This window comes from Sorghum bicolor, chromosome 10, assembly GCF_000003195.3.
Source record: "Sorghum bicolor cultivar BTx623 chromosome 10, Sorghum_bicolor_NCBIv3, whole genome shotgun sequence".
NCBI lineage: Eukaryota > Viridiplantae > Streptophyta > Magnoliopsida > Poales > Poaceae > Sorghum > Sorghum bicolor.
The window spans coordinates 55,655,583-55,668,244 of record NC_012879.2 but is presented as its reverse complement, the minus strand read 5'-3'; the positions used below and the strand labels follow the sequence as shown (position 1 = coordinate 55,668,244).

At 40.8% G+C, this 12,662-nt stretch overlaps 1 protein-coding gene across 2 annotated transcripts; it reads right to left on the bottom strand.

Annotated features, from left to right (window-relative positions):
* LOC8069360 (probable histidine kinase 1) lies at window positions 2,079–12,326 on the bottom strand. 2 transcript variants are annotated; one of them, XR_002448884.1, is made up of 14 exons: window positions 12,098–12,325; window positions 10,234–11,155; window positions 10,078–10,134; window positions 9,698–9,925; window positions 9,060–9,153; window positions 8,767–8,973; window positions 8,478–8,608; window positions 8,219–8,268; window positions 7,773–8,083; window positions 7,534–7,637; window positions 6,600–7,286; window positions 5,641–5,820; window positions 4,554–5,047; window positions 2,079–3,708 (listed from the first exon to the last, which is right to left on the bottom strand). XR_002448884.1 is itself a non-coding variant. In XM_021450484.1 (14 exons), the coding sequence occupies exons 2-13, from the start codon at window positions 10,933–10,935 to the stop codon at window positions 4,919–4,921; spliced, it is 2,880 nt and encodes a 959-aa protein (XP_021306159.1). In that variant the 5' UTR covers window positions 10,936–11,155; window positions 12,098–12,326; the 3' UTR covers window positions 2,079–3,708; window positions 4,893–4,918. The 2 variants fall into 2 exon arrangements, 1 of the variants encoding a protein (XP_021306159.1); XM_021450484.1 differs by having other exon boundaries at window positions 4,893–5,047; window positions 12,098–12,326.

The following is a 12,662-nucleotide window of genomic DNA, read 5'->3' as shown; positions in this document are numbered from 1 at the left end:
TGACATAAATTACTGGTCCTGGATCCTATCCCTTTCCAATTGTATGTGCTTATTTCATTATTTGAATATTTCCTATGGATGGTCTCATGTGCCTACATTCGTCCGAGGCAAGTTAATATACATATATATACCCTCCATTTCAAGTTGTATTTCACTTTGGCTTTGTTGGAACTTCTTTAATTTTGACTAAATTTATAGAAAAATCCACCAATCAAATTAGTTTCCTTAATTTCTTCATGAAACATGTTTTCATGATGTATTTATTTGAACTCATAGGTCTTACTATATTTTTCTGAAAAAAAGTGGTCAAAAACAAATAAGTGTCACTTAGGTCTTACAAAATGAGCATGAAGTATAACATAGGGGGAGGGGGGTAATATTCATTTTTACAATAATAATATAACTATATATATATTTGGCATGAAGATATTTTATAGAATGTCGTTACAAAAACATTTATGTACTGCTATGTGTTTCATAAAAAACTATTATATCAATCATGAGAAATTCTAAAAAAAAGATAATAGTTTAAAGATTTATTAGTGGTTCACCAAGGATCAATCTATCTTTCAAAGAAGCCTCGCAAACTCACATGTGTAAGGCCTTGTTTAGTAGAGCCGTCAGAAGAAGCGCTTGTTAGAGAAGCTATACAAATAAAGTAGAAGCACGGTCAGAATAAGTTGGTCTAACCCAATTTCTACCGTTTGATACAAATGAGTGTTGTTTACAGCCAAAAAAAAAAAAGTTGTAAAAAAAAGTTTTACCATTCAACTTTTAGTTTCAGCTTATTTTCACGAGAAGCAGCTGCACCATTCGTGCCCGTACCCTAAAGACCACGTTGCATTATCTGCTCTCGAAGGTGGTTGCGAGGTGAAAGTTTCAGAAACGCGCGCAGCACAACCGCCTGACGGTTTGCTGGCCGCGACACGGCAATGTCGTCACGTTAAAGCGTGCCGCTGGGCTGCGCTGGCCACGGGTACAAGAAGGCCGGCCGGGCCCAGTGTCAGCCTCTGTTCCGGTCCTGACGCAAGCAAACTCCCGGCCGTCAGGGGACCGCTGCTGTGCGAGTGCGACAAGGGCAAAAGGCGCTCTACTCCTACTACGTACGTAGGCTACCGAACCGTGGGCACGCCGTTACGGCGCGGCGTCACCTAGGCCACACAGCACTGCGTAACAGAATAACGGCATGGTGATGAGATCACATCGTCTTCACTCTTCAGGCAGCCGAACAGCCACTTGTAGCCGAACAGCCTAAGTTGTCGAGTTTAGAAATGTAAAAAGCCATATAAAAATATGTTTATAAATATATATATATATATATACCACTTATTGATAAATATTTTTATAAAAATAAGGAGTTAAAAAGTTAAAATGCTCGTACACACGCTTACTTCCACGTCCAAGGCGTCACTGCCAGCATTTCTAGCACGTAGCAGGTCGTTTCATACTTGCCAATAATGCATTCAGCCGTACGTATGATAACACTTATCAGGAGGCTAGCCTTCCTTCAATTTGTTGGAGACGACGACTACTACTACTACTGGATCCAGAGCATTTGTCCATTTTCGCACGTCTTGCTAGCTACTAGACCACTGCCGTTTCTCCACCTTTAACCGTAGTTTTCGTCTCGGTTCAAATGATTATATATTAGATAGATGCTGTATGCATGCTGATTGTTGGGCACTGAAGTGACAGGTGAACCCAATGCTTCGAATATATATATATTAATATAAGTTATATGTGTGTCATCAATCAGTCATTCATATTTCGTTGAATCTCTTTTTAATTCAGAATTAGGCCTGGTTTAGTTTTTAAAAAGTTTTAAGATTTTTCATCACATCAAATCTTTAAACGCATGCATGAAACATTATATATAAATAAAAAATAACTAATTGTATAATTTAACTGTAATTTGTGAGACGAATCTTTTGAGTCTAGTCAATCCATGATTGAACAATAATTGTCAAATGCAAATAAAAATACTATCATAGCTGAAGCCAAAAATTTTCGCGAATTAAATAAGGCCTTAGGTAGGCTCCTTTGGAGGCCTTTTCCTACATATTGTAGTAATAACAATATATAAAATGCATAAATTTATTAGTCTTGCCAAATCAGCATGGTTTTTTTTTTATGACAACCGATGCCTATCGGCCAGATAGCGATCTTTACTGTCAGACACTTAAAATGGATAGTATTGTCTGACGAGACAACCTTGCATTGCCTGGGCAAGGAACCAAACTTCGTCGTGTTGCTCGGCCACGAGCCCACAACCTTCTTGTGGCACCATGAACCACCTCCTAACCTTCCACCAAAGAGTTATTGTAAATGAACATCCTCACATGTCAGACATCAATTTGAAGTTGGAGGTGCACTCTTTGATTGCATCAGTATGTCCACAGCACACGCAGTAGCCTGCTGACATCCGAGATAAGTGCCATTGATACATCACTCTCCACGGATTACTAGCGCGTGTCGACACACAGCACCAGGGGCTACAAGTTGTGCTGCAGTAAGCAGCCGCAATAACACAACCTGACGAGAGCCAGTTGATGCGGATTAACAACACCAGAATCCTACTACATGAAGGCAAGCTAAACGGTAAGGGAATCCTGCAGTAGTGTCACCATCCAATGATCCAACGGCATATTTCCACTTTTTCTCAGCGAGCTGAATCTGCATTCACATACATGAACCTCTTAAGCGTCAGTCATCCTTCCACAGTGACGTGTCGACGCCGCATTGGTCGATACCAGGGGATCAAATGGGCAAAACTGTCCATATATGCCCACAGTTTACAAGCTACCCAGCAGCAGCCTCCAGTCCACCTGTGGGCTTCAGATTCTGTGCTGCTCGATCTGCTTGGATTTGTGCTTGTGCAGTGTAGGAATCCTCCTCTCCCCCACTGGTCACTGTGCTCAGGTAGTGAGAGCAACCCAACGTCAGGGCAGAGGAGGAACCTGAGGGATTCGTCGGCTGCCCTTGGTGAATTCCTGACGATGATGGCGAGCATCTGAATCTGATGCTTCAGAAGATACCAGCATCAACAGTCCCATAATCTGGCAGCACAGGACACACTGATTCAGAGTTCCAGCTCTTGATCGGTCATTGATATTTTCTGGGGGTAAAATAACAGAAATATCTACAGAATAAGCAGACTTCAGATATGCTGGGAAAGGGAATGGATTATCTCGCTTTGCAGTTGCAGCACATGTTGCAGAAGGCCTGCTTATTCAGCCAGAGCCAGTGAATGAGAAAGAGATCCATCCATCCATTATAAAACACGCATATGCCATCATCCTGAACCCCCTTTGGTAACTGAAGATTGGCACAATGCAAAGTCATCACTGGCAGAAAGAACTGCTGATATGCAGCTCTTTCTTGTGACTGGCTGCATCATGGTCAAGCCAACGAACCTGGTTGCAGGAACAAGGGCAATGCATGAAAGCTACCACAAGCCTGTTCCATGATACATCAGCCCCAACCCTAGCAGCCCTTGTGCTGAACTGCTCAGCGCTGCTGGGATAAACAACTTTCCCCAGGCATGAAGAGAAAAGAGCAGAGCTTTATGCATGCAATTGGGACGTCCCTTTCTGTGTGCTCCTTTCAACACTGCTGCTAGTGACACCAGCACTGCCAGAGCAGGAATAAACAATGCTGAAACCAGAACAAAATCTTTATTCGATCTGCAGCTGTAGCCTGTAGGATCATCTGCCATAAAAAAAAGGATGATTATGGAACTTCGCTTCAGGCTTGCCCATGAAGAGAACAAGATTTGATGCAAATCTACTGTCACCAATAGGAAAGAGAATAAATAACACAGGGCTCAGTGCATGTCCCATTCAGAAAAGCAGAGTGTTTATTTGGGTAATGGCTGCTTTAATCCAACATAATGATCTTGGAGAAATCATCTAGCATTTATTATTCTTGTTGTGGAGCCTCAATATAAGCCTTTCCAGTTCTCCTTGTTATTTTTTCCCAATTGCTTCATTCACTGACCAACTTAGAATTTACTGCGGGAATATCTTATATGAGATGCTTGAATCTCTTAAATTTTTAATTACACAGAAATCTCTAAAGATGGTGCAGTCATGATAGCTGCAAATATACTTCTGTAGTCAGCACATCAGTGAATGCCAACTGTATCTTTTTTGTGTGCATATATAGCATTATGCGGAGAATGTGGCAGTATAACTTTTTAGAATGAAAATGTAAAGAATTTCTAATGGTGGTGAAATTCTGTGCCCAGAAACATTGTAGCTGGCTTTAAAACTATTGTTCACAGCTTAGCTAGCAGAGCATGAACAATTTATCACTGGATTTGCCTAACAGTTAGAAGAAGATACCATATAGTACAACAACAGTATACACTTAGAAGTTAGAAGAAGATACTAAGAGATGAGGAGGATAATAACCACTAGTGTTTCTATACAATAGAAAATATCAAACTTCTATATTTTTGAGCATAGATTATTAGAATAATTTGTATCGAAAAGATGGCAGGTTTGATCCATAAATGTTGCAGCAATAGATATACAATTATAATTGTATCACACCTTTGCTTCTCCATCACATCATCATAAAACCCATGTTGCTCATCAATTATGATACAGATAGAATACTGACTGCTAAAGGATAAGAACCTCCATAACAATTATATACAGGAATATGTCTCGTAAACAAATGAGGATCCTAAAGTTTAGAGTCAGCTCTTGATCTTACTGGTGGGGTTAGGTCAGATTCAGGATGCTCTCCAAAATAGAGCTCTGTCTCTGTCTCCCAGTAGTAAAGGTAGAATGGTCGACAAGACAGGATTCGCTATATTTATTACGGATTGATTTACAAGAAACGGACTGATAGGTGATTTCACAAAACTTTCCTAATCTACAGATTACCTTTCTACTTTACAACAGTTGGTTAGTCATTGAGACATTAAATACCGCTGCAGGCATTCTTTTATATTCTGAAAGTTCACAGGCTTAGATATGTAGGAATCCATGCCTGCAGCAAGGCATTCCTCGGAACTCTCTGCGAATGAATTTGCTGTCATCTGCAATGCATAAGGAGATTTTACATGGTTATAAAATGTCAAAAAATAACCTAGGGTTGGAAGAATACAATTTCATCTGACATGAGGATTCTATTTACATTTGATCAAGAAAATACCAAGGAGCGAAATACATCAGAGATTTTTTAGTGTGGGACAGACAGGGGATTTTTTTTAACCCCAGCCTGAAATTCGCTCCCACGGTGTGGACCTGAGGAGTGTTACTAGAGCCACCTAATCAACTCAGCTAGAGGTCCATTCGCCATCACACTAATTAACAAAAACTTTTCTGCATGGCATGCAACCATGACACCCTATATGGAGTATACTGGAGTACAAGATGACAACGACCAGAATGTCAAATATGTAATTACTTCCTGATAAGGGTGATCTAGACCTCAAGTGACACAATTAGAGTTGAGGGACCTAGATGAGCATTTTAAGAGTATAGGTACCTAAATGACACCACGGAACAAGTTTAAGGACCACCAATGCATTTTACTCGACTGAAAAATATATGAAGTAGCATGCAAGTAAAGCTGACAAAGAGATCTTAGTTGATATGAGTTAAGAATTTAGTGTAACTGTAAACATACCGCAATTATAGGAACCCTCTGCCCTTGCTTTTTTGCATGTGCAGAATCTGATGAAATAGTTGAGTCAGTTATCATCTGATTGTCTTCAGGCTTTACAGAAACGTCCCAACAGCCGGTATTCTCAAAAGAACGGATATGTTTAGTGGCTTGTAGGCCATCCATTTCTGGCATGTGAACATCCTGTAAAGTAGAAACCAATAGCATTTTAATTAGAGGAGTGGAAGCAAAATGTTTGTAATATATTATAAACATTTTGACTTGGTTTGTGAATCTATCCTGGAATACCAATATTGATATCACACCACGAGGTGCTGTAATGATTTAACATTGTTTTTGTCAAGGTAATCAAGGACTACAAGCCAACACTTGTACTGGACTACTGGTTCACTGGTATGATGGGAAAGCAACCATTGGGAACAGCAAGGATAATCCATGAACCTTAGAAGAAATCTGAACAGGTGTCTTAAACAATTATACAGGGTGTGCCAAGCCAATCAATCATTAATATAACCCTTGCCTATAGTTAAACTCATCAATGTGTATCATTAATAATTTAAAAAATTATTCCCTCCGTTCCAAATTATAAGATGTTTTCGCTTTTTTGGATACATTGTTTTTATATGTATCTAGATATAGTGTATATCTAAGTGCATAGCAAAAGCTATATATCTAGAAAATCCAAAACGCCTTATAATTTGGAATAGGATTACAAAGTTTTTCTTTGTTTTCTTTGGCACACTCTGCATGAAATCAGCCATTTGGTCACAAATTTGATGCGGGATTTGCATCCTCAGGGTATTACTTCTGCATCTTATAAGATGTTGAGGTGAGACAATTGGGAACTAAGTGACAATACAAAAGGATGAGTTGATGAAGTAAACATAAATAAACAGAAGTAATAATAACTAATAAGCATGTAACACTTATACTTTCATCATTGAAAACAGTTCTAGCCGTACCATCAGAATAAGATCATATTGGTGCTGCTGTACTGCACGGATTGCTTGCATCCCATTATTTACGATATCTATTGCATGGCCCAGCTGCTCCAGCATTGATTTTGCCACTATTATGTTGACCTTGTTATCTTCAACTAGGAGGATCTTTGCTTTGTTGCTGGTTGGAGAACACTTTGATTTCTTGTGGAATGACTGTTCTTCAAGAACTTTGCATGGAGCAGCACCTGAAACAGATACCAAGTCTCCTCGGGAACTGGAAACCCGTTCAGCTTGACTATTCAGTTCAAGGACCATTGCATTATCATGTTCTTCTTCAGCTGTGCTCCTAACAGTATCACCATTAGGTTGGTGAGCAGTAGAGGTATTTGTAAAATTAGGTTCCGTTGATGAGAAACCATTTGAGAACAATTTGTCCGGCGGATCATAGCACATAAGCTTGGCACCAAATAACTTTGTGTTGTTCATTATTGAAACTCCAGGAGACAGAAGAGAAGCTCGCATTTGTGGCTTAAAAAAGAAAGAACCTTCTATATCGCTGTTTGCAGAATCATTCTGAGAACTGTGCACTTCATCAGGATCATCACTATGCTCCTCTTTTACAGGGATTTTACAAGGCAGCACAAATGTAAATGTTGATCCTTCATTCTCTTTGCTGACCACAGTCAGTGTACCACCCATCAACTCCACCTAAATCATTATAAAAACACACACACTTTTATCAGTTACCATGGGGCTGATTTAAGTTACAACCTACAACTAAAGTTACAGGTGTTACTGTTGTATTTCTAGTTATCTGTGTTCCATGTATGCTTATGTACATCATTTATCTGAGTTCCATGTATGCATAATTATTCACATAAAAAAATAAAACGACCAGCATTATACAATATTGCGTCCTTTAACTGCATCAATGCATGGGAACTGAAGTTCATACCAACTGCTTGCAGATTGCAAGGCCAAGCCCTGTCCCACCATACTTCCTCGCATGATCGGTGCTAGCTTGCATATACCTCTTGAACAGCAATGGTAAGGACTTCTCTGCAGGTGGCCAGATGTTGAAATAATCAGAAACAAAGCCAAACATGTAGCAAGCATTATATAAAGTTTATCCATCAAGTGATATATGGAGAAGATGATTATGCCAAAGATAATAAAAAAATTGTCAGTGAAAACCTGGTATTCCTATTCCAGTGTCATATACATCACAGCGAAGCCAAACGACTTCCTCTCCCTCAATATCCTCCTTGAAATTTTCACATGTTGGAACACCATTCTGAAAAGCATCTTCATGTTTCGAGCAATGCAAATTATCTTTATCACAATTTCTTGGAGAGACAACAGCAGTTTCTACAGCAGTAATTGCTGTCCCAGAATATGCTCGCTTATGAATTTTCCCGCCCTCTATTTTGCATCCTGGTTGCTTGTCATGCACGACCTGAAGAATTATTCCAACTTTCCCTTCATGTGTAAACTTGACTGCATTGCTGCATTGATTTAAAATACCGAATAATGTCAGACTACAGTACACATATTTCCATTGTATACAGGTAAATGAGTTTCATCAACCCTTTTAAGTTGAGTACCCAACTGTATGCCTTCATAATGTATGAAGTCCATACCTGATCAAGTTGGTCAGAATTTGCCGAATCCTTAGCACATCACCAATAACCTACACCAATACATTAGAAAACAAATGATGAGTGAATGTGTCATTTTGCATCTGGATACCTATATTCCCAACGGTATCTCCTAAAAAAATACTTGAATTTGTAAACAGGTACATCATTTTCCAACTAAAGGCAATCTGTAGATACGTGAAATTAGAAAACCTCAAGAGTATAGACAAGAAGCATGCCAAGGATAGGTAATTCTCTTTACCTCCACTGGAACATCATCACCTATGCACCCTTCAAGGGTCAATTCCTTCTTTAGAGAAGCCGCGGCAGTTTGGAGTACATGTTTAACTACTTCCCTTGGTCTAAATGTCGTAGATTCTAGTTTCATGGCCCCTGAAAGATGAAGGCATAAACAAACAATTCAACTTAGGGCATGAAATAACATAACTAATCAAATAATTAGCAGCACCAAACTAGTTTGAAACAAGTATTGAACATCTTAGTCCTATCCTATGAAATCATTATTTACTTATTTGCAATGCATAACATACCTGACTCCACTTTGGAAAGATCAAGGATGTCATTGATCAGCTGCAATACAAGATCTCCAGAGGATAACATAACTTCAAGCAACTGATGTTGTTCTTTATCCAGTTTGGTAGTTGCAAGAATTTCAGCCATGCTAAGAACACCTGAAAGAGGAGATCTGATCTCATGGGACATGGTAGCTAGCATTTGTTTTGCTCGCATTGTTTCCTCTGAAATGTGAAATAAGGTAAAGTAAGTGTCCTGAATACCAATCTAGCATAAGTGCATCAAAAGAGTATTGTAACAAGATGCAGACCTGTTATGTGAAGAGATTTGCTAAGTTCGGTTTCCTTGGCATTTTGGACAGCTTCCCTCACCCTTATGTCTGCCATTTTCTCTCTTCTTTTGACCTAATGTGCAAAGAAGCAGATTAATTGCAGTTCAAAAGCATGAAATGAAATGCAGAACACCATTCAGTGTGTTCAAACAGTTTTCCATCCAGGAGATAACATGAGAAAAATACCCTCAGAAAATAGTTTGTACAATCATCTCAAGGCATCAATGTTAAAAATCAAAACTGTTAATATATCCATGCAGTATAGCAACTAAAAGCTTACTATTGGTCGCTTGTGCTAGTTACCAGCCAATAAAAATATACTACATCATGAACATTTAGGAAATAGCATGTCCCCTTTTTGGTGGTAGTGAAATTTTAGCATGCAGTTCTAGGTACAATATTATCCATCCATTGGGAGACTCACAAGCATTGCAGTACCATATTTACCAAGGAAGATAAGTGTACTAGTGCACACTAAAACAAAGAGAAACAAAGAATCATACAGCTTGTACCGATATAGAATAGAACCCCCGCAATGATAATATCAGAATTTTCAACATCCAGAAGCAAAGGGAATCAAAGGTAAATCATAAGAGAATTCAAATTCATAAAGGTACCTGATCTGTTATGTCCATTGCAACATAATTCACGCCAATCGTTTCCCCACCTTTGCTGAAAACTGGCTCAATGTATGTCACAAATGTCTTTGCCCCAAACATTGGTGTATTAAACGCAAATTCTCTTTTAGTTGCTATTCCCGTGGCCATAACTTCTCGCTTGACACTATTCATCTCTTCTATACCCTCACCTGACAATATCTCATAGTCTGTCTTACCAATAACATCCTGATAAAAATGATATGCTTCAGGCAAAGTTGCAACTTATTGAAAGTACTAGAACATCAAATTCTCATGTAGTGCTTGTTTATTGCCAATGTTCAGAGCCATTGCATACTCTAATCATACAGCAACACACAATGTAAAGGTGTCAAGATTACCTCATCAGCAAGTGTTGGATAGTGGTTAAATATGAAACGGTACCGTAAATCAGCATCCTGAAAAGAACAATATATGGGTTATCTATACCCTGTTATAAAAGTTCGTGTCCAATGTTCTATGTCATGCCCTATTTGAAAAAGCATCTCAGAACGTACCTGATGAGCAATAACAATAGGAGCACTTTGTAGAACCAAATGCAAGAAGTAATCAGCGCGTTTTAGCATTCCAGAGAATTCCTCAGCTGGTGTGTGTGACTGCAGGTTCTTTATATTTTCCTCCAATTTCTCAACTAAAGAACGCTCCCTTTGGATGCTTTCCTCAAGTTTTTCCTCTAACTTAGTTGCCCGCTCTTTCCAGTAGGAAACACTGTCATAATCTGCATCTATTTTAGTCTCTCTACTACGAGAAAGATCGTCATTCTTTTTGCTAGGTCGCTTCCATTCATCTTCATAAACTTCATCCAGTATCGGTACATGCCGCTTTACAGCATAATAACTCTCATCCTGAAAACGTTGTTCTTCCAAGATTTGTTGCTTATTTTGCTCAATCTCTTTCCTTTGTTGGCAGAGAAGACCGAGCTCTTCCTCCAGAAGCCGAGCAGCATTGGCTCTCTTATATTCCCAGTGCTTCATAAAGTATTGCATCTGAGAAATACCTTTCTCAGAATTTGCCATTTCAATAAGCCGCTGGTAATCCACATGAACAGGCTTTTCATCAAACTTCACATCCTTGAAAGCATCTTGGTCCTTCCTAAAGTTTTCCATTCTGAACTGCCTCTGATGTTTGTCTCCTATATTCTCAGGCCACATTGATTGTGGAACCTCGTCCTCAGGTTCAGCTACGTAGTTGTCCCCCATCTTTCTCGATAATCAGCACGGTTTTCTGTTCACGTTGAAATTTTACTCACACATCAGTTGACTGTTGAACCCAACAGATGATGTTGCTGACTATAGCTGATAACATTAATCCATGACTGAAACTTCTATGCTCCTTGTTCTCTGAAAATGATATAACCGGTAGCATAACAGTTCCACTGAATAACCAATGAGAGAGCGAGAATCAGAAGCTGCTCCTTATCTGCATATACATCCCATTTGCGGCTCAGTACCAAATTAAACAAAAGGATGGTATCCTCATGAAGGAGTCAAATGAAAGGATATATACATGATAATAGATAAAGAGATTGAGAAATTTTCCAATGCAAATCAAATGATTACAGGAACTGAAAGGCTGACTGGGGAGCAGACTATGACTAATAGAAAGTTGACATATATGGAACATCTCAACTGAAAGGCTGACTGTTGCTCAAGAAAACACACAGTGCCGTACCAAAAGCTGACACGAAGTTCAGCTTTTAACAGAATTCCAAGCCATAAAGATGGAACCTTCCATTACCTCGAGGCATACTGGAGATCATCTTTGGATCAAGGAAAGAATCAGTAAAAAGAAGTGCACAACCGAATCTAAGATTCTGGGGTGCTCCAGCTGTGGACAAAATCAAACGCGACTGAAAACTGAACAAAACTGAACACAGAGATGCAAACCTGAGAAAAACTACCTTAACCAACTAAACTGAACCCTCCAGGAGATCACACCAGAGTCGTTACGGATCAACTACGCGGCATACATACAGCTCATAAAGTCAAACACTCAAGCTTAACGGAAACCAGGAAAGCAACGGGACGCGCAACCGCAAAGTCAGAGACTCCTGATCCCAGTAGGATCCCTGCTCTGTCGCGCTAGAGGCGCACTGCCCATTCGATGAAATGCCGAAAAAAAAAACTTCAAGTGATCCTGGAGCGCTCGAGATCAAATCTTTCACCGCGAGACGCCCGAACAAGGATGGTACGCACGAAAGAAAGAAAGAAAGAAAGAAAGAAAGAAAGAAAAACAGCCAAAACGGAACAGCTGGACTGGATAGCACTACGCCCGCCACCCATCCGACAAAATGCCTGGCCGGCCTGCTGGCACTCCCGATCACTACTAAAACCTCGCGACACGCAAGCAAGGATAGCCCACCTGGAAGAACAAGGCGCAGCTCGGAGAGACGCCGTCCCGCGGCGAGTCGTCACGGCCTCGACGGACGGAGCGGCGTGGAGCGGAGCTGTAGGCGAGCAGAGGAGCAGGAAGGTCAATGCGACGGGGAGCAGGAGCAGAGGCGAGGGTCGGAGGAAGAGGGTGGAGTTTGCAGAGGAGGATCTAATGGCCGCGAGCGGGGGGCGGGGGGGCGCAGCGGCCATGTGACGAGAATAGTATAAAATTTGCGCGGGGGGGCGGAGGGGAGGGGCAGCTGGTGGTGCAAGGAATCGCGCCCGCGGGGGCGGAGGCGGGGAGGGGCCATGTGCGCAGCGAAAAGAATTGCGCAACTGGCGTCGCCCTCCGCGCGACTTGTTTAGTCCTCCGCCCTCGTGGCTGGTTTCTTTCTCTTTTTTTTCCGTTTTCTCGCCGGCCGATCTGGCCGCCGCCCCCCGGTGCTGCTGGTGGTGGTGGTGGACTGGTGGTAGCGGTGGGCGCGGAGGGAAACGACGAGGGGAGAGGGGTTAAAAAACGCGGCGGGGGAACCGGGCGGACGGGCAGTTTTTAA

What these genes read in the sequence shown, in the direction of transcription:
- LOC8069360 (XM_021450484.1), bottom strand. Translation starts at nt 10,935, where the DNA reads ATGGGGGACAACTACGTAGCTGAACCTGAGGACGAGGTTCCACAATCA. An exon ending in CTATTGTTATTGCTCATCAG is followed by an intron (nt 10,135 to 10,233) that starts GTACGTTCTGAG and finishes TGTTCTTTTCAG; the next exon opens with GATGCTGATTTACGGTACCG. An exon ending in AGAGGGTTCCTATAATTGCG is followed by an intron (nt 5,048 to 5,640) that starts GTATGTTTACAG and finishes TATGCATTGCAG; the next exon opens with ATGACAGCAAATTCATTCGC.